The sequence below is a fragment of the Lynx canadensis genome, chromosome C2 (genome assembly GCF_007474595.2).
Source record: "Lynx canadensis isolate LIC74 chromosome C2, mLynCan4.pri.v2, whole genome shotgun sequence".
NCBI classification, from domain to species: domain Eukaryota; kingdom Metazoa; phylum Chordata; class Mammalia; order Carnivora; family Felidae; genus Lynx; species Lynx canadensis.
The window spans coordinates 44,387,006-44,409,080 of record NC_044311.2 but is presented as its reverse complement, the minus strand read 5'-3'; the positions used below and the strand labels follow the sequence as shown (position 1 = coordinate 44,409,080).

At 38.6% G+C, this 22,075-nt stretch overlaps 2 protein-coding genes across 2 annotated transcripts in view; both read left to right on the top strand.

Annotated features, from left to right (window-relative positions):
• ANKUB1 (ankyrin repeat and ubiquitin domain containing 1) overlaps positions 1 to 5,787 on the top strand; it is a 28,520-nt gene extending 22,733 nt beyond the window's left edge. Inside the window, 5 exon segments of the mRNA XM_030329694.1 lie at positions 1,145 to 1,401; positions 1,404 to 1,451; positions 1,454 to 1,690; positions 1,693 to 2,080; positions 5,658 to 5,787. Coding sequence (XP_030185554.1) covers positions 1,145 to 1,401; positions 1,404 to 1,451; positions 1,454 to 1,690; positions 1,693 to 2,080; positions 5,658 to 5,787 — 1,060 coding nt within the window.
• A 7,218-nt stretch (positions 5,788 to 13,005) lies between these two features.
• Positions 13,006 to 20,468, top strand: COMMD2 (COMM domain containing 2). Its single transcript, XM_030330175.1, is given in 6 exon segments — positions 13,006 to 13,144; positions 13,242 to 13,319; positions 14,003 to 14,085; positions 14,888 to 15,038; positions 15,041 to 15,060; positions 20,060 to 20,468. Coding segments are annotated over 6 exon segments (597 nt in total). The 5' UTR covers positions 13,006 to 13,077; the 3' UTR covers positions 20,258 to 20,468.
• Positions 20,469 to 22,075: the final 1,607 nt, after the last annotated feature.

Sequence of the window (22,075 nt, the reverse complement as noted above, 5' to 3'; positions counted from 1 at the left end):
CAAAATAAGAAAACTGATCACATTCAGAGATGCTGATTTGCGCTAATGAATTTTGGGGGAAAAAAAATGATGTGTGAACCAAAATGCCACTGTATTAAGGCATAACTCTAATTAGTTATAATCGAACTGTGGGTCCTGGAGACGCACATATTCTGAGAAGGTCATCTCCTTGTACAGGAAAATTACACAGGAAGCCACATACACATCAAAAGATGGTGTGGTGAGCATGTAATCAGAGACAGGAGGGTCAGTTGGTTTTGGATGTAGGTGGTTTTGGATGATGCCAGGCAAGCTTGCCTCCATCTCTATAATGGGGTCCGATAGCCCTGCCCAAGTATATCCTGGACAATACTTAGTGGACTCTGTCTAGGTTTGCCTCCCTAATTCTTATTTCTCTGAACAGCCCCCACCAGTCATTCAACTTATGCTTTATGGGGAGGGATAGTAGGAAGGCCAGTGTGGCTCTAGGACAGTGACAGGGAAGGGGGTTGTGGAAAGTGGGGCAGGAGAGCGGGGCACGGGCCTGATTGTAAGAGGCCTTGTAGGTCAAGGTGAGGAGTTAGGATTTCAATTGCAATGGCATGCTATTGGAAGGTTCGGAACAGAGGATAAACTATCTCCTGTTTCAGAAATAAAAGGTCACTGAGCGCTGTGTGAGGAAAAGCCCGTAGGGAATACAAGGAGGTGGGAGACAGTTAGGAGACTATGGCACTGGTGCTGGTGGGAGTGCAACGTAGTGGTTTAGATCTGAATAGCAGTAGAGACTTTGAGAAGCCAGAAAATAAGGGCTGATGGTAGAAAAGACAAAACAAACATAGAAATCCATATTTCTAAAATGTGCTGGATTTCTTCCAGTACTTTCCCAATTAACATAAAGGATACTGTTTTTCACTGGGACTTTGAGTTTCATAAAAAAGAAAACCACTCCAAGGAGCCCACTTTGAATCATTTGCCTGTGCATAATGGGATAATCTATACAGGCAGGATCTGTGCAGTTTAAGCTATATATTACCATACACTTTTCCTGAGAACATTCTATGTAAAAGTTAAGAAGAAATAAATATCTTAACTAGTGTGTTTTGTAACTACATTATCAGTTTGCTGACTTACTAAACACCCACTCCCACTTGTTTCATTCATTCAGGTATCAGAAAAAGGTAGCCCTGTTCATTGCCGCCTTCTATGGGTACATCGAGCTCACTGAATGGGCCCTGAAGCAGGGCGTGCGGCCCGATGAGGCTGTTGGTGTTCACCCCTATCGAGCATGGTGCCATGAAACCCTTCATGCAGATGTCTCTAAATGCCCCATTCATGCAGCTGCAGAAGCGGGCCAACTGTTGATTCTGAAGGCCTTTGTCAACTGCAGCGTGCTGTGCCTGGAATGTAAAAACGCAGCGGGGCAAATCCCCTGACCATCGCATTTAAACACAAGCATAAAGACTGTGTATTGTATTATTGAGCAAAATGTGGTCCACGGTTTCTTTTCCGAAAATATCAGTTCCCATGAGGATTTATATTAAAATAAAACAATGGGTCCTCAAAGCTCAGAGTCACAACCTTAATAAAAGCCAGCTTTGCGGCGCAAGGGTCCTTGGGGCAAAAGTTGGAGACACTGTGATGGTGGATGGTTTCACCACACCACAAATGACCTCCAAGGGCTGGCATAAGGCTCAGAACAAGGACTCACAAGCACTGTGGGTAAGCTACCACCTCTCAAGGAAGAAACTGCAAGCAAGAAACCTGTCAATCCTTTGGCAATTTCACAGCAGATCACAAGACGACAAACCTTGAAATTACCTCCACCGGTAGATGCAAATACGTTCTTTAAATTACGAAGACAGCAACAACAAAATCAGAAAAAAATTACTGCTGCAGCTAAGAAAAAAGAAAAGTTCATAAAAAATACATATCTCCCCCAAATCCCCCTCCCTCCAGTTTCAAGAGTGGGCTATTCACACCCATCTTTTTACTATGCAACACCCAGTGCTGACTTTTTACTCAAATCGTCCTTTGCGTGCTTCTCAGAGCACAGTGGTAAGACTCCAAGGGAGAACGCCATCTACTGCTTAGCTGTGGCCAGGTAACGTTTTCTCTTTAAATACATAAGGACAAACCTTTAATAGGGCCGCTCTAGGGCAGGAAGTGGTCCATGAAGTCCTACCATGCCATATAATGTAATACAGGTTGTACGAATGCATCAGTATCCAGCTTCAAGGACCTCATCCTAGCCTTGTGTCTAGGACAAAATGAACTGATTTTACTGGCCAATCCAATCTGTGTAGTATCTGTGTAGTAAAAATCATTTTACTCCTCAGGCTTTCGGAAAGAAAGAGACAGTAGAAAGAGTTGTATCAAATAACAAGGTCTGGGGCACCTGGGTGGCTCCGTTGGTTGAGTGTCCAACTCTTAATTTTGTCTCAGGTCATGATCCCAGGGAGTGAGCCCTGCATTGGGCTCCGCCCTGAGCATGGAGCCTGCTTGAGGTTCTCTCTCTGTCTCTCTCTCTCTCTGTCTCTCTCTCTCTGTCTCTCTCTCATTCTCTCTCTCTCCTTCCCTCTATCCCATCCCCCACTCACATGTTCTTTCTCTCTAAAAATAAAATAAAAATAACAAGGCCCCTTGACTCTTTTTTTAACTAATAAGAAATTGTTAATAATTAAAGGGAGAAGGGAGAGACTTGAAATGGGGGAGAGACACATCAAAAGTGTCATGGAAGACTGGATGGTAATGAAAATGGAAGGAAAGAAAGGAACAAGTGAATAACAGACTGAACCATAAAGACTTCAGCTGACTTACTGGGCAAGATATATTGGTTGGGAAAGATCTATATTGGACAGGGTGATAGAGTTGACATTAATATTTAAGGTCAGCTTAAAAAGTAATCCATTGTCACATTTAAAGACAAAAACCAGTGTATCAGGAGTGGACTTTTCAGGCACATTCATTTCATAAGATAAAATTTGACATATTGGTCATCAGATTTCACTGAAAACACAACTCTGAATCAGATCTCAGGTCCCATCCATTACTTATGTGGTTTTTTTGCGTTCTAATATTACAGTAGAATATAGATTTATGAGTGGTTTTCCCCCTTACTCAATATAATGAAAAGGAAAGAAAAAAAACAAGGCTAGATTGTTTCCGTTGCCTTCAGTATTTGTCTTTATTTCCACTCTACTTTATTTCAGTTAAGCTGTTGCCACCTAGTGGTCAGAGTAATTGGGCTATAAAACTGGCAAAATTTGGAACAGCACAATGAAACTAACTGCTTAACAACTTTAATTTTCATAATTCGTGAGCTATCTCTGACTAGAATGTATAAGAGATAACCTAAAATCCTAGAAAAATACCGAAGAAAATTATTAATTGAAAACATTGGGGTGCCTGGGTGGCTCAGTTGGGTAAGCATCAGACTCTTGATTTCGGCTTGGGTCATGAACTCGTGGTTGGTGAGCTCAAGCCCCACATTGGGCTCTTTGCTGACAGTGAGGAGTCTGCTTGGGATTCTCTCTCCTTCTCTCTCTGCTCCTCCCCTGTGCATGCATGTGCGCAAGAGCGCTCTCTCTCTCTCAAAATAAATAAACATTAAAAATTATATAGTTATCTTAAATCATGCTGTAACATAAGAAAGGAAGCACTGATTAGTTTTATCAATAGATGTACATTAGAAATCAAAAGATGCGCTTTTAAAACATTCTTAAGTGCTTATTATGTCCCAGTGAAGTGCTAGGCAGAATGCAAACATGCAAAGGTAAAGCAAGGAGTTAATCCAGAACATTAATGATGAATGAGGCAAACTTGGATGGAGTTCAAATATTTGAAATACTAAGGTAATTTTATGCAAGATTGCTTCTGATAGAATTGGTAGAAGCCCTTTAAATTTCAAGAACTTGCCAGACAAAAAGGGTGGTGGTAAAGAAAAGGAGCCAGGTACAGATGCCAACATGGTCAAGGGCACTGCTTTATGAAAGGGTAAGAGAGAAATTTAGTTTTCAAAGAAGTCAGCAGATCTGCAAAAGGCATTTTAGGGGACAGGGAGAAACCGGCTGAAGATGAAACTAGCAAGGTAGACTGCACCTGCATGGAGAAGCGTCTTGGGTGCCCAAGTGGAGAGTGTGCTTCTTGTTAGGAAGTAGGTAGGAAGATCACGGAAGTTCTTTTTTTTTTTTTTTTTTTTTAATCAGACAAGTCACATAATCAGTTTGGGTTTATTCTGGAAGATGTATCTGGTGGAGATGCGTGTTAGAGTCACTGGGAAGAAGTCTTATTGAAGCTGTGGAAGGCCTACAGTAGAGTTAGGAGGCTTCAATAAAGGAAGCAAAGAATGATAAGACCTGGACTAGAGCAGAAATAGTAGGGAAGAGGAGAAAAAGCCAAATATGACAGATACTTCTGAGGAACAATCTGCAAACTTTGATTGGAAATTAGATGTAGAAGTAGAGAGAGAAGGAGGAATTGAGTTTTATTTCTAGAGTTAGACATGGTGAGGAGATAGCAAAGTCACTGTGTTATTAGAGCAAGGATACTGAAGGGGGCAGGTTTAGAAAGAAGATAAAAGACATGGAAATTGGAAGTGTCAGTCAGGATTTAGGAGTCATGGATATGTGAGTTGAAGCAATTAGTAAATAAGGCCTCCCAAGATGAGGGTGCAGAGAGAGAGGAAGACAAAAAGGACAGAACCTCAGAGGACCCCTCTAAAGTAAATCACATTTGGGATGCCTGGGTGGCTCAGGTGGTTAAGCATCTGACTCTTGGTTTCGGCTCAGGTCACGACCTCATGTTTTTGTGGGTTCAAGCCCCGTGTCCAGCTCCATGCTGAGATGCGGAGCCTGCTTAGGATTTTCTGTCTCCCTCTCTTGCTGCCCCTCCCCCACTTGCACTATGTCTGTCTTTCTCAAAATAGATAAGTAACTTAAAAAAAATAAAGTAAATCACATCTATATCCTACAAAGTAGAGTAATGATATTCAAATCTACAAGTCCTTATTAGCATATAGTCAGGGAATAGCTACTATAAACATTAAATTTCACTGCATTTCAGTTAAAGCCTATTTAATATCATTTTTTTGAATTAAAAACATTTTTTTTTATTTTAGAGAGAGTGTACAAGCAGGGGAGAGAGGCAGAGGGAGAGAGAGAGAATCTTAAGCAGACTGCACACTCAGCGCGGAGCCTGATACAGGACTGAACCCTTGACACTGAGATCATGACCTGAGCCAAAATCAAGAGTCTGACACGTACTGACTGAGCCCACCCAGGCTCCCCAAGGCTATTTAATATCTTATCAATGAAAAATAACATGTTTCTGTTGTGGAGGAAAAGGAAGAGAAGGGAGACACCAGAGAATATATCATCTATATAAGGATGTCTGGGGATACAGAAAAAGGTTCAAGCTAGAGAATTCTGTATGACATTGATTGGTTTTCTGATTCTAGGTGTGAGTGCTAAATTTCTAGTATTGCTTGGGAAAATAACACTTCCACTGCTTCACAAGGAACCAGTTTCAGAAAGATTCCAACTTTCTATTTTATAACCTATCTGTGTGAGAAGATAAACTAGCCACAGTTACAAAATGAACCTTAAGATTTCTATCATTCAGCAACAAACAGGGACAAGATTGGACTTCCTTACAATTTTTTTTTGTCTTGTTTCTTGCAGTGCCTTTAAAGAGAAACGATGGCTTCAGCAGTTAGGAATAGCAAGAGTTCTAGCCAAAAAGAGCATTTCTAACCTGACCACACAAGGAGGCCTGACAGCATGTGAAAATCCTCCAGAAATTGTGCTTTGAAGAGTCATGACAACCTCAGTTTGGGCAAAGACCTGATCAAACAGAACCTTCAGTTCTAATGTTAACATTTCAAGTAATTAATGCTATAAGTTCTAATAATAGTTCTAATGCTACACAACTATCAACAGGATATTAATATCTAACACCAGGTTTTCTTGAATTCCATCACTAGCAGTGAACATTCCAGGCATGTGTTTTGCATAGTTGAGAAAGAATCTATAAGAAATGGAAGGTAGTAGTCGCCTTACAGAGTAGGAAAACTGGAAGGATGGGAACCAAGAATGGGGGTGATAACTTTTACAGTTTCTCTTTTTTTGTTTTCCTGGGTTTAGTTTTAAATGCTTTCTTTTTTTTTTTAAACCATATTAATGTAGAACATAATAAAAATAAATTCATTTTAAAAGTAGGACGGTTACAAACATCCTCCTACAAAAGTCAAGTTCTGGTCTTAGATATCTTTTGAACTTCTGCTAAAACATCGCTTTCCATTATTTTTAAAATCGATACACACAGTGAATTGCACAAATCTTAAACATAAGATTCTATGGCTCTGACAAATATATACATCAATATAACCAATACCCCAGTCAAAATGCAAATACTTCCATTTCCCGAGAAAGTCTCTCCAAGCTCCTATAACTAAGTCCATCCTAATCCCCTATAGGCATCCACTTCTCTGATTTCTGTACCCATGCATAAAGTTTTCTAGTCAAAGAAATCATACGATTGGTCACTTCTGTTTGCTTTTGTTGCTCCGTGTAATATTATGCTGTTGCATGTATCAATAGCATATTCTTTTCTCTCTCTCTGTAGTGATATTCTTTTTCATTCCTGGTATTGGTAACTTTTGCTTTCTCTACTTTTCTTTTTTGTCATAAAGAGTCTTGCTGATGACTTACTGTTATTAAACATAAATGCTTTTTATCAATTTTAATAGTTTAGTTTTTACAGTGAACTATTCCTTTTAATTCTTTCTATTGTATATTTGTGTTCTAATTTGTTTCTTTTTTTTTTTTACAGTTTTTACTTCTTTGATTAAAATTTTCATCTGTCATCCAATGTTTTGGACATATTATTCATAGTTATTTTGGAGTCCAGGTCTAATAACTCCAATATCTCTACTTCCTTCATTCAGATCTTTCTTTGACTTTTCTTTATTACCTAGTATATTCCATTGTATGGACACCATAATTATCTGTTCAGCTGTATGTGTATTTGGGTTGCCTATAGTTCTGTGTTATTGTGAATAAAACTACTATGGATATTATTGTAAGGTCTTTTCCTGGACATAAGCTTTCATTTTTCTTGGGCAAATACCTAGGAGTGGATTATTGGATAATATTGGATAAATGTATATTTAACATTATAAGAAATTGCATAACAGTTCTCCAAAGTGGTTTTATGATTTTATACTCCCATTAACCAATGTACAAATGTTCTCATTGTTTCACATACTTGTCAAAATTTGGTGTCATCCGTGTTTTTGATTTTGTTATTCTAGTGGGTTTGAAATGACATTTCATATGGTATTAATTTACATTTCCTTGATGACTAATGATACTGCAGGGCTTTTTCATGTGCTTATTGGTCATTTGTATATCTTTTGTGAAGTATCAACTCAAGAGTTTTGCCCATCCGAAATATTGGGTTGTCTTTTAATTATTAGTTTATTGGAGATTTTTACATACTCATGATACAAATTCTCTGAATGATACAAATCATACAGATATATGTATTGCAAATATTTTTTCACAGGCTGTGGCTCACTTTTTCATTTTATAATGGTGCCTTTTGACGAATGAAAGTTTTTAACTTTGATGAAGTACAATTTATCATTTTTTTTCTTTTATGGCTAACGTCTTCCATTTTCTCTTTAAGAATCCTCTGCCTATCTCAAAGTTGTGGAGATATTCTCGTATGTTTCTTCTAGAGGTTTCATAGTTTTCGTTTTTACGTTAGGTCTATAGTCCATCTTGAATTATGTTTGTGTGTGTAATATGACGTGAGCATCAGGATTCATTTTTTCCCCCTGTTTATCAAATTGCTGTAGCACCAGTTGTTGAAAAAACCATCTTTTCTCTCATTGAATTACCTTGGTATCTTTGTCAAATATCAGTTTACAATACTTATGGATCTACTTCCAGACTCTCTATTTTGTTCCATTGATCTACTTACTTATAATTATACTATACCACCCTGTCTTAATTACTATAGTTTTATAGTGGGCTTTGAAATCAGGTAGTATGACTATTCCAGCTTTGTTCTTCTTTTTCCAAGTTTGTTTTGGCTTTTCTTAGTCCTTTCATTTCCATATAGATATTTTTTTATTTTTTAAACATTTATTATAAAATAAATGTCTCTAAAGAGATACAGAGCGAGAAAGAGCATGAGTGGGGAAGGGGCGGGGAAGGGGCGGGGGGGACACAGAATTGGAAGCAGGCTCCAGGCTCCGAGCTGTCAGCACAGAGCCCAACATGGGGCTCAAACCCACAGACTGCAAGATCATGACCTGAGCCGAAGTTGGACGCTCAACTGACTGAGCCACCCATGTGCCCCTTTCCATATAGATTTTTTTTTTTAATTTTTTTTTTTTTTCAACGTTTATTTATTTTTGGGACAGAGAGAGACAGAGCATGAACAGGGAGGAGCAGAGAGAGAGGGAGACACAGAATCGGAAACAGGCTCCAGGCTCTGAGCCATCAGCCCAGAGCCCGACGCGGGGCTCGAACTCACGGACCGCGAGATCGTGACCTGGCTGAAGTCGGACGCTTAACCGACTGCGCCACCCAGGCGCCCCTCCATATTGATTTTAAATAAACTTGTCATTCTCTATAAAAAAACCTGTTGGGATTTTGGTAGGGCACAAGTGATATCTCAATAATATCGAATCTTGCAACCCATGGTGTATTTCTCTATCCATGGTATATGTCACCGTTTATTTATATCTTCCTCTATTTCTTTCATCATTTTTTTTTTAGTTTTTGGTGTAAAACTTGTTAAAATTTTCTTTTAAATTTTAATGTTTTTATTATTTTTGAGACAGAGAGAGACAGATCATGAGCAGAGGAGGGGCAGAGAGAGAGGGAGACACAGAATCCGAAGCAGTCTCCAGGCTCTGAGCTGTCAGCACAGAGCCTGACGTGGGGCTCGAACTCACGGACTGTGAGATCATGACCTGAGCTAAAAGTCAGACGCTTAACTGACTGAGCCACCCAGGCGCCCCCCTAAAGTTCATTTTTAAAAAATACCTTTAATTTTCAAGTTAGATATTTGGAGTTGGGCCACATCGAAGATTAATGTAAAAGAAATACAAAGATGATACCAAATAGATATAAGGCAGCATGTGTATAGGGTGCTAGTTCATTGTAGAGACAAGACGGGATAGATAGTAACTGAAGAGGACTCAGGTTCTGGGGCACTGGTAACATTATATTTCTTGATCTGGGTAACTAGGTGTGTTCAATATGAGAAAATTCAACAAAAAGTATTTTTTATCTTTTCCATTTTATGTACCTATTTTATAATTCAATTGAAAAGGTGAACTAAAATAATTTTTAAAAAAAAATCAAAGGAACTAATTCATGCATTTTGCGCCAGATTCAGACCCATGAGAGGGCAATCCATGTGAGTGATGGGTATGACCAGGCTCTTATCCTCTTGACAGTATGTATGCTGAACCAACTGCAATTCCTTGCAGAGATGATAATATTTTACATAACATTGAAACACAGCCAAGGAAATTCTGGTGCAAAGATTCTGGGGCTGGTATGTCTGAGAAGGAAAAAGGAATGTGGGGTATCTCAAGGAAAGGAAAGTGGATGAGGTGGAGGTAAATAGAAAAATAAGGAAAGCATGCGAGAGGACAATTGATATGAACCCTTTTTTCCCTGCCAAAAATCAAATGAAAAAATACTGAGTATACTTTCTTCACTTTAGCCCCGGAAGTAAAATGGCACGAAGTGACTTAAGACCTTACGTACTTACAATGTAATATAGTTGTAAAGCATTAGTATTAGCATGTATAGGCATACCCTGGGACACTTAGCCTGAATCTTATTGGAATCAGGGTTTAATCAGTTAATCAGTAGAGTTGCTACCTTCTCTGTGGGGTTCCAAATCATTTTGTTCAAACCTCAAGTATTAGCTCATCATACTCATATTGACTTCACCTAATTGTCCCCCTCAATTTATTGTCATCGTGTAGAGGGAAAGACATTGTTTTGTTCACCTCCAAACTGCCAAGGCATAGCATATGCTTGCACCTTTGAGTAATTGCTCAACAAACATTTGTTGCACCAAATGAAGGGATTTTAGGATGATTATGCACACAGAATTCTCAATGATTTGGGCACATAAAATCTGCTATAAAATATAAATGCTCCAGTTTGCAAATCTTTCAGTGTTTAACATTAATTTATTGTTTAATTTGATCATTAAAATAAATTTCTTGGGGTTCCTGGGTTAGCTCAGTTGGTTAAGTGTCCAATTCTTGATTTTGGCTCAGGTCACAGTCTCACTGTTCGTGAGTTTGTGGCCCTGCACTGGGCTCTGTGCTGATGGTGCAGAGCCTGCGTGGGATTCTGTCTCCCTCTCTCTCTTCCCCTCCCCAGCTTGCTTTCCATCGCTCTCTCTCAAAATAAATAAATATTTAAAAATCAATTCCTTAACGTGAACTTATTATTCATTTAAGCATGATAACAGCCCTGTATGGCACAGAAGGGCAATCATCATTAAAACCCCATGGAGATGACACTAAAGTAAAGGAGACAATCAAGTGAAGTCAATACAGTATAATGGGGCACCTGGGTGGCTCAGTCGGTTTGAGCGTCTGACTCTTGAGTTTTGGCTCAAGTCAGGATTCCGGAGTTGTGGGATTGAGCCCCAGCTTGTGAAATCATGCCCTATGTTTGGGCTTCGTGCTGAGCAATGGAGCTGCCTAACTCCTCTCTCTCCCTCTTCCTCTGCCCCTCCACTGCTTGCATGCACACTCTCTTGCTCTCTTTCTCTCTCAAAAAAAAAAAAAAATCAAGAGGCTAAGTTTATAACATTTAAAAACAACTTGTTGGAGGCCTTATAGGTAGTAAGTATGAAAGCCAGATCTGGAATCTAGACTTCAGATTTTTCATTCAGGTAATTTCCTCTAAACTATGATATGACATTTAGTAATAAACATTGCTCTGGGGGTGCCTGGGTGGCTCAGTTGGTTGAGTGTCTGACTTCAGCTCAAGTCATGATCTCACAGCTTGTGAGTTCCAGTCCCACATCAGGCTCTGTACTAACAGCACAGGACCTGGAGCCTGCTTCTGATTCTGTGTCCTCCCTCTCTCTCTGCCCTCCCCTGCTCATGCTCTGCTGCTCCTGTCTCAAAAATAAATAAACATTTACAAAATTTTTTTTAAAAGCAAACAAAAAAAAAAACGTTGCTCTTGTAAATTTATCCCAGGGAGTTCTAACTCCAGGCTGTTTCCCCCCCAGCTATAACTTGGCTTCTTGACCACTTTCTTTGGCCACTCCATTCTGTTACTTCTATTCACCACCTTCACCCCCGCCACCCGCATTTTTAGTCCCTGAGGTCACAGGAAGAAAGGCTATATCATATTGGCATAGTATTATATCTACTTGTAGATTCATTAGGCATTTCTTATTCCCCATGAAGGTATGATTCTTGAAGTATCTCCTTTGTGCCAGCTGAAACTGGTTCCTACTGCAATGAATCCCTCATTAACCCATGGATTCACTACAATCTTTGACATGTGTCCATTATATATTTGTCAAAAAATCATGATTTTACTTTTTTCTGAAAACTATTCTTAAATAATAGACATTTTCTCAATTAGGATAAAAGCTTCTTCAGGAAACGATGCTATTTTTGCTGATCTCCAACTTACAGTCTAAGAAAATATTGTGCTCTCTCTGCAAATGCTGCTTCAAGACCTAACTGACAAATTTAAAGATGTTCCTTCTGTGCCCCTCCTTTCTGTGGAGGAAACAAACAATTTCAACGTGAAGGACAAGATACACACAGCGAACAGAGCTAAAACAACTTCCAATTTTCATTTCTGCCCAGGAGCTAGTATAGAGAGAATTATCTCAATCCCTACATATAACAATAGATATGAAATCTCTCTCTACTACCTCTTCTCTTTCCCCCCACCACTTCCCCACCAAGGGGGGTGAGATTTAGAAAGTCCTGTTCCTATCAATTGGCAATTCCATAGTCTCCGATATTTGAACCACAGCAGGTGAGAAGAAAAAGCTGGGAAAAGACCCAAATTTCACACTGTCTCAACACATAAAGATAAAAATATTGTTCTGAACTCTGCAAGCATCAGTCATTGTTGTCATCATCTTTTTTTTTTTTATGTTTATTTATTTTTGAGAGACAAGATTAAGAGAGAGCACACAAGCAGGGGAGGGACAGAGAGAGATGGAGACAGAATCCCTAAAGCAGGCTCCTCGCGCTGTCAGCACAGAGCCAATGCTGGGCTCAAACCCACACACTGTGAGATCCTGACCCAAACCAAAAACGAGAGTCAGAGGCTTTCAAACCAACTGACCTACCCAGGCACCCCTTGTCATCATCATCTTTATCTTAATTCATAATCACTCATAGAAATTGTTACAAACCTTCAGGTTTCAGCCTGCTTGTAGAATCATGGGCTTTGGAGCAGGTCGTCAAGGGATCTGACCCTCTCCTTCCAGCTGTGTCTCTGGCTTATTATGTGATCTTTGGAGCTTTGATTCGTCATCTGTAAAAACGAGGTCATAGCTCTTGAGCGAATTAAATAAGATCAATCAAATAAGATAACATATACAAAAACTCTGTGCAAACTAATAGCTCTATAAAAGTTAGTTCAGTCGCTTGACCTTTCTCTGTTTCCTTATCCCTCATGGGAACAATAATGGTACCTACCTCATAGAATTCTTCTCAACTCTAAATAAGTAAATACATGTAAGAACATTTCCTGATACAGTGCTTAATACATGTTAGCTATTGATATTATTCATGTAGGCTCCACATGGGGGCGTGCCGGATTTAAACGTCGTTTCATCTTCCACGGAGCATGGCACCGCGCATCCACCAGGCTACGTCTTTTCAAAAACGATTTGCTAGCGGAAGAATCTTCCAACCCCAGAACACACCACCGGCGGGCGTCCGAGTGTAGGACTCAGGCCGGAACCCAAAGCTGGGATGTGGAGAAGTCGGAGCTTCTTTGCGTTTGGACGCTGGCCCCGGAAGTGGAGAGGGCGGGGTCAACACTGCCGAGTAAAGTCCTCTGACTTGGGAAGATGCTGCTGGACCTTTCGGAGGAGCATAAAGAGCACCTGGCCTTTTTGCCGCAAGTGGACAGCACGGGTCAGGGGACGCGGGCCGCGGAGGGTGGTGTTCTGTGGTCTGGGGAGGGGAACAAGGGGTGTGCCCGGCGCTCACGGTCTCCTGGTTTCCCTTGCAGTGGTCGCCGAGTTTGGGCGGATTGCGGTGGAATTCCTGAGGCGAGGCTCGAATCCCAAGATCTACGAAGGCGCCGCCAGTAAGCCTGGGAGGGGCACTTCGCGGGGAAGGTGCGGCCATTCTTTGGCACCCTGGAGAGATAGGGGTTTTTGCAGCTCCAATGGTCTAGTTCTCATTGTGGTAGAATAAAAGCAGAAAGGCTCTTCAGGCGCAGATCCTGTCCATCCCTAAAGTAGCTTTGAGATTTTTAAAAGCTTCTATTAAGTCGTGTTTGTCATCCGTAAAATGGACATACTACCATCTGCCAGAGATACTGTGATGCTTAAATGCACCAAGCGTGTGAAATAGTTGGGTGAGCCATTAATATCATGCAAGTGTTTGGTTATAATTACTTCAGATATCCGCTTTTGCTGCAGTATTGTTTTTTCCCTGCCGGACAGGGTAGTTTCTGAGATTGTCAGCCCTGAATTCCACTTATGCCAGACTTGAAGTAGCTGGACATTCAAGAGAAGGACTAAGGACTGTATGCCTGATGCTAGTCTGTCTCCACGGGTCTGCATTTGAAAAGAAGGTACACAGCGGCAAATACCCAAAGCATTTGTCCAGCAGTGGAGAATGAACAGGAGTCTATTACTAAGTCATTATTTTTCATCGTAGTGTTTGCAAATATGGAATAATGGATAATATTTATTCCTAAATAAGAATTTGAATAAAAGGATAATATCACCAATAATTTATTTGCTTTTTTTTCTTTTTTCCCAGGAAAACTAAATGTGAGCAGTGACACTGTCCAGCATGGTGTGGAAGGATTAACATACCTCCTCACTGAAAGCTCAAAGCTTATGGTAAGGGCTTCTGTGGAGTGTTTGTATTTCTTCATCCTTAAAAAGCTCCAGTATACTCTCTGCATCATAGCCTCATAGCCCTGGCAGGCACCTGCTATTTCAGTAATGTTGTTAATGGTTTATAATTGATTTAGTGAAGCCATGCCTAAACAATATGGCTGTAATGTGATATGCTGGTATGAAAGCCTCTTGCTAGTATAAATTAGAATTCTCTCTAATTCTGCATGTTATTAAGCCATATACAATAGTGGGTATCCTAGGAAGGGGGAGGAATAAATGATTTTTTTATTTTTATTTTTATTTTTTTTGCATATTAGCAGTATCTGACTTGACAGAGAATAGGAGAGAAACTGGGAATTTAAAAAAAAAATTTTTTTAATGTTTATTTATTTTTGAGAGACAGAGACAGAGCACGAGTGGGGGAAGGGGGCAGAGAGGGAGACACAGAATCGGAAGCAGGCTCCAAGCTCTGAGCTGTCAGCACAGAGCCCAACATGGGGCTCAAACCCACGAGCTGTGAGATCATGACCTGACCTGAAGTCAGAGGCCCAACCGACTGAGCCCCAGGCACCCTGAGAAACTGGGCATTTTAATAATTCTTTTTATGCTTTAATACAAGTATTTTTATGTATCAGAAACTCAGACTTCAAAATAGTGGGTAAGAGTTATCTCTATAAAGGATGTAGTTTCTTTACCAGGCAGAAAAGAATTAGGAGATATCATATTCTTTGTGTATATCAAATATTTTAGCATTTCTAGACAATCATAAATTTGATGTTCTGTTAAACTTGATCACTTTCAGATTTCTGAACTGGATTTCCAAGATTCTGTTTTTGTTCTGGGATTCTCTGAAGAATTGAACAAATTATTGCTTCAGCTTTATCTAGACAACAGAAAAGAGATCAGAACTATTCTGAGTGAATTGGCACCAGACCTTCCCACTTACCACAGCCTTGATGGAGACTAGATGTACAGGTATGGTTTCCCTCACCTGACAAACTATAAGATTAATTTTGGTTCTATGTCCTCAGGCTTATTGTATTCTTTACCACCTTAACTGAACTTTGGTTTGAAACTTTATTTTTTTAATGTTTATTCTGAGACCATTTTACAAATAGTTCATTTCGATATGCTTAATGTGTTTACATCAGTTTTCACTTGCAAAGTTTGTAACAAATAGGTTCTTTTGTAAGGAGATGGTCATGCAAATTTTAAAGTGGTATTTGATTTTAAAAAACTTTGATGCCTAAGCAAAACATACATGGATTAAAGTGCATACGTCATTGTATAGCGCAGTGAATTATCACATGGTAAAAACAACCCATAAAACCAAGACTTGCCCATGACAGGCACCCCAAAAGCATTCTCTTTGCTTCTTACCAATTCTCCTTCTTTCCTTTCCAAAGGTTAACGAGCACCCTGACTTCAAATACATAGATTACTTTTACTTGTTCTTTAACTTTCTATATATGAAATGATTCAGTAAATATCTTTTGTGTCTGGCTGCTTTTACACTACGTTTGTAAGATTCAGTCATTTGCAAAGCCACATTGATAACCGAAAGGGAGTTCTCAGACTCTTGTATGTAGCCCTTTATCAAGCAGTGACAGCTAATAGATGTTTATTGAATGTCATCATTGCTGATTAGAGCTGTGCCAAATGCATTGGTACACAAAAGAAGTATGAGACATTTTCCTCAATTGGAAAAGATGTTATATACTCAGGATATTAGGTGTTCTCAAAATAACTAGTAATTACAGATAGTTATAAGTTACTGGAGGGGGGGAATAAGTTTGTATACATAAGTTACAGCTATGTACTGTACTTCACAAACGTAGCTTAGGGGTCGTTCAGTGGATGCTTGCACAATCCAGGAAAGCTTCAACAAAAGGAGGTAAAATTTCAGAAGGGTCAATAAATAGAGAAAACCAGGGTTAATGTTCTTGGAAGAGGAGGCAGCATAAGCATAAGGGAATGAGCTTTGAATAGGTTGCACACTAGTTCCCAAACTTGACTGCATATTGGAAAGGCATGGATAGTCTTAAAATAATTTCGTATCTATGTTCCGCCCCCAGAGATTCTGCTTATTGTTATGGGGTTTGGTCCGAGCATCAGAATTTTTAGAGTTCCGCTTGTTACCCAGGTAATTCTAATTTGCAATAAAGTTTGTAAATTACTGTTATAGTGGATTCTTCCTGATTTGAATGGTGGTAAGATGGTCCAAAACAGGATACAGAAATTCATTTAGAGGGTTTAGCAGTTATAATCCAGTGTAATGAGTGCTTGAATAGGTATAAACACAGGTATGGTATAAACCAGATTGTAGGCTCTATGAGGGCAGGTACTATGTCTTGTTCAGTACTGTGTCCCCAGCACAATGCCTGGTACATAATAGGCATTCAGTGCTGAATATAAAAAAAGGTGGGGGAGGGTAAGTAGCTTCTTAAATTATATATCAAATATTTCTTGTACAGTTATCATGTGTTAGGTATTGTGGATTTAAAGAATCAGACACAGTTCGTGCTCTCGGAGACATAAGCAGCAAATCCTGTGGGGCTATGGGAAGGAGGAGAGCACTGTGGCCAAGCTTCTATGTTTAGGGCCTTTCATAATAACCAGGTGGGGAGATGTGAGATGGTCATGTTTATGAGATTCAGTAGTATTTATCTTGTAAATCTTTAGCTCTCTCTTGGGTGTGGGTAATTTCTGACTTTTGGGTTCTGTAGCCCATAGAAGTTATTTTTTTGGCTTATCGATTTGCATTGAGTTTTTCCATTATGAAGACATTTTTAGAAATTAGAAACAAGCAATTGAATTTTCTAAAACTTGGGAGAGCTCATTTACCCAGTGCAATGGGTTTGAATAGTGTGTTACTGAAAGAACTAATATAGTTTAAAAGTTGAGTGTATACTGAATGAATATTGCTTCATGTGGTAAAATGCGTTTAAGGGGTAAAAAAGCTACTTAGAGAACTAATAGATTTTCTGAGCTCATTAGTCAAAATTATTACAAGGGATTTTAATTGGAGTAGTATTCTTCTTTATAGGAGGAAGACCTTGTCAGATGAGATCAGCTGAATTGCTAGGAAACTAGTGACAAGTTACAGGACATTTCGTTTTTGAGTAACTGATTTGTCTCATGGACACTGGTAGTGAATGGACAATTACCATCTAATTGTGCAGTTGCTTATGAGAAATACATTAATCATCATAGTTCAGTTTCTAGTAGAAACATTTCCCTTCATAAATTGCTAGCACAATTAATGCACTTAATAACATAAGTAAATTGAATGCATCTGAGATTGGTGAGGGACGATTTACCTTTAGGACTGATACATTTAAATTGCTTTTGTTATTTTTACAAAGAGAAGGACAGAACATAAGTTCTAATCAGGAAACCTTGTGGGCTACTGTTTTTTATCCTGTAGTACTGTCCTTGAAATTCATTTCTGAGAAAAAAATTAGGTCTAAATATGTCTTACTAGGTGTTTGTTAGGGTATGTTGTATAACCTTCATCTGGAAATTTAAAGAATGATATAGATGCTTATTTGTAAAGGATATTAATTTAGATATGTTGTGTAAAAGTTTGAGGATAGATTGAGGCTTTGGATGAAAAATTTATGGTTTATATACACCTAGATACATTTGGTCCCTGTCTATCAATGCAGGATATAGAGGAAAAAGAAGTATAAACAATGTGTAAGTGAATCATAAGTAGTATTTTCAGTCATCATATTTATTGTTTACCTATCTTTCATATCTATAATTTTCTGTACTGGAGAAATGATCTTAAAGAGACACTTTAACTTATAAGTATCTGTATTATTTTGGGGACTGGCTACTCAAGGGGATTGACCTGTTGTTTCCAAATTATTTTTAGACATTAATTTCAGTATCGTGGGTTCTTTTGGAAGCCAGATCACCTAGAATTAATTGGAAGAAGTTATTAGTCAGAATATTCTGTGTTGCGGTATAAATTAATCCTGAAATCTCAGGGTTAGATTTTTGCCTCACATCGGAAGTCTCTTCACTTGGGCTTCTTGTCCTTTTGACGTGACTCCAATAATTTTAGGTAACAATCTTGCTTTCCTGTATAGCAAGATGTCTCAGGCTCAATCTTGCACAGTTGTTATCCCAGACCTCTAATCAGTTACTCCTTTAAGGAGCTCCTGGCTCCTTTTAAGGAAGAATGGTCTTTAGAGAACAGCTGGTGCTAGAGCTAAATGCCTTCGCTTTCAAGTTAGCCATTGTTTCTAGTAGTTTCCTTTTTTTTTTCTTTTAAAAATATGTCAATAGTACTTTTTTAAAAATTCAGAATATATCATACAACTAAAGATTATAGATACTCAGTTTAAAGAATAATAGTAGGGGCGCCTGGTGGTTCAGTCGGTTGGGCGGCCGACTTCGGCTCAGGCCATGATCTCCCGGTCTGTGGGTTCGAGCCCTGCGTCAGGCTCTGTGCTGACAGCTCAGAGCCTGGAGCCTGTTTCAGATTCTGTGTCTCCCTCTCTCTGACCCTCCCCATTCATGCTCTGTCTCTCTCTGTCTCAAAAATAAATAAACGTTAAAAAAAAAAAAAAGAATAATAGTAAACAAGTACCCATTGCCAAGCTTAAGAAATACACTGAGGGGCACCTGAGTGGCTCAGTTGGTTAAACATCTGACTTAAACTCAGGTCATGATCTCGATGTTCATGAGTTCGAGCCCTGCGTCAGGCTCTTTGCTGACAGCCAGAGCCTGGAGCCTGCTTCAGATTCTGTCTCCCTCTCTCACTGCCCCTCCCCCACTCGCACTCTGTGTCTCTCTTTCTCAAAAATAAATAATTTAAATTTTTTTTTTAAAGAAATACAATGAAACCATCTGTGACCTACCACAGTTACAACCCTCACACTTCCCTGAGGTAACCATTTTCCCTGAATTTGATGTTAATCCTTTCTTTATAGTTTTTGGGTTTTTTTCCCCATTTGGCAAGTGAGTACTTTATCTTTTTTTAATTTTTTTTTAATTTACATCCAAATTAGCATATGGTGCAACAATTAGTTTAACACATTTTTTCATTAAACTTTAGTTTTTATGTATTCTTCTGCAACTTGCTTTTCTGATTGAACATTTCTTTTTAGAATTATCCATGACAATTTATATTGCTGTAGTTTGTTTCTTTTCATTGACATTTAGTAAGCATTTTATTTTTAGGAATATTCTCAATACACCCATTCTGTTGTTAAAGAGTATTGAAATGTTTCTAATTTTTGACTCTTGGAAACAAATACTATTGTGAATATACGTATATATGTAAAGAATTCAAGGTATATACCTAGGAGTGGAATTGATGGTACTATTATATTGTTTTCCCAAAGTTATTCTCTTACCACTCTGACCAGCAGAGCACATATCGCCAGTCTGATATGTGTAAAATAGTATGTTATGTTTTTATTGCCATTTTCCTAATTACTAATAAAAAGTTGAACATGTTTTCCTATGTTTATCTATTTGTGTTACTTCTTTTGTGAATTGCTTACTTAGGTCTTCTGCACATTTTTCTTGGTCTTATGGGGTTTGTTGTTGTTTTTAATCAGAACATTCTGATTAAATTTCATGCATTCTGAATACTGATCTTTTGTTGGGGGAGGGGGTTCTATGCGTCATAAAATATCTTATCAGTTTGTGGATTGTTTTTCCACCATCTTTAGGTATTCTTGAAAGAAAGTGTTAATAATTTAAATGTATTTCAGCTTATCAGGTTTTTTCTTTGTGGTTTGGTGCCTTTATATCATGTTTAAGAAATCCTTCTGCCGGGCAAGGTTGCATATACATTGTCATGCCTTTTTTCTTTCCAAAGGTTTTAAAGTTCATTTTTCATTTTGAAGTCTATGATTTATATGAAATTTGACTTTTGTATATGATATAAGGTAATTATAAATATTATATGTTCAGCATGATAATTAGTTATTCTCTTACTCCATTTAAAATGAAGCTTGCAAGCAGAAGCCTCAGGCAACAGATAAAACCATCAGTGACTATAAAGCTACACCTTAATCAGAATGGAGATCACAACACCAAAGTTCTGCAGACAGACCCAGCCACTCTGCTTCATTTGGTTCAGCAATTGGAACAAGCATTGGAGGAGATGAAAACAAACCACTGTAGGAGAGTTGTGCGCAATATCAAGTAGTTCCAGTTTTCAGGACTGGAATCACTGAATCACTCACGTATTGATAATGCGACAGTTACTTTTTTAATTTTTTATTAATTACAGTGATAAATACATATAGTTCCCATGAAATTTCTTTTCTATGACAAGATATTGAGGTCGTGATCAAAGCTAAAGTTAAGGGGTGCCTGGGTGGCTCAGTTGGTTAAGCGTCTGACTCTTGATTTGGGCTCAGGTCATGATCTCACAGTTCATGTGATCAAGCCCTGCATTGGGCTCTGCGCTATTAGCGTGGAGATTTTCTCTCCCTTTCTCTCTGGGCTTCCCCTGCTCGCACTGTCTCTCTCGTCAAAATAAATAAATTAAACATTAAAAAAAACAACAACGCTAGAGTAAAGTTCCTTTCCTGGTGCTAAATGTGGTCTGTTTCTTGACTAATTAAGATGTATTTTATATGTTAAAAGTGTATGTACAATTGAATCAACTGGAAGTGATCTGTCCTATTCATATCTTTGGTTGTATATGAATGTCCTTTTATCGTACTTCTTTTTGATTGCTTAACCTGAACTGTTCTTTATTGGACCAAAATTTGAAAAATAAAATTCACAATGTAATATTACTGCTATTCAGAATATTTTTATTTTTTAAAAAAATTTTTTTTCAACGTTATTTATTTTGGGACAGAGAGAGACAGAGCATGACAGGGGAGGGGCAGAGAGAGAGGAGACACAGAATCGGAAACAGGCTCCAGGCTCTGAGCCATCAGCCCAGCCGCCTGATGCGGGGCTCGAACCCACGGGACCGCAGAGATCGTGACCTGGCTGAAGTTGGACACTTAACCAACGCGCCACCCAGGCGCCCCCAGAAATATTTTTAGACAGTCATTGTTTTTGACTTTAAAGCACCCACAATGTTAGTAGCTATGGAATAGTTGGAAGTAAATATGAATTTTTTTAAATGCTACATTGTTTAGGGGGTTCATGCATTTTTCCTGGTTAGTAAAGGTAATAAATACTATGTTGCTTAAGTTTGAGTTGTCATGGCTAATTTGCTTAAATAGTACTCAAATTTGTGTGATCATATATTACATTTATCAAGGACCACTTTTTTTCCCTAGTATGCAAAGCATCTAAGAGACACACTGTCATTTACATTTATACACAGTGAATATAAGAGTAACATAATCACTTATTAATTATCTAAATATAAATTACAGTGACTTTTTGTCATTTTTTTTTTGGATGCAGTATATAAAAAGGGCAGGAGTCCATGTTTACTACATGTAAATATCCCTTCTTCTTTACAAACTTGATTTGTTTGTTTTTTTAGTAACTATAAACTGTCGGCTTGAAAAACTCAGATACTGATGTGTCGGATTGGCCTGATAGAGTACAGGGACACAGGGAGACTTAAGGAGTAGCAGATTTAAGGAGAAAAAAAAACACAAGGGTGGAAATGGGGGTTCAGTCTTAAATGTATATATATCTTATTCTGAGAGCCTCATCCCCATGGAGCAATCCAGGAACGCCTTTAGAGCCATCAGACTCAAAGCTGCAATCTGGGTTCTATCAATGCCTTGCATCCTAAGAATTAGAGATTTTCGGGTCAGAGTGACATTGTGTTTCTTCTCTTAAGAGAGAGTCGGTAAAAATGAACTATTGGGACCTCATCAAATAAAACGCTTCTGCACAGTGAAGGAAACAGCAAAACTAAAAGGCAACCGACAGAATGGGAGAAGATGCTTGCAAACGACATATCAGATCAAGGTTAGCATACAAAATCTATAAAGAACTTATCAAACTCAACACCCAAAAAACAAATAATACAGTGAAGAAACGG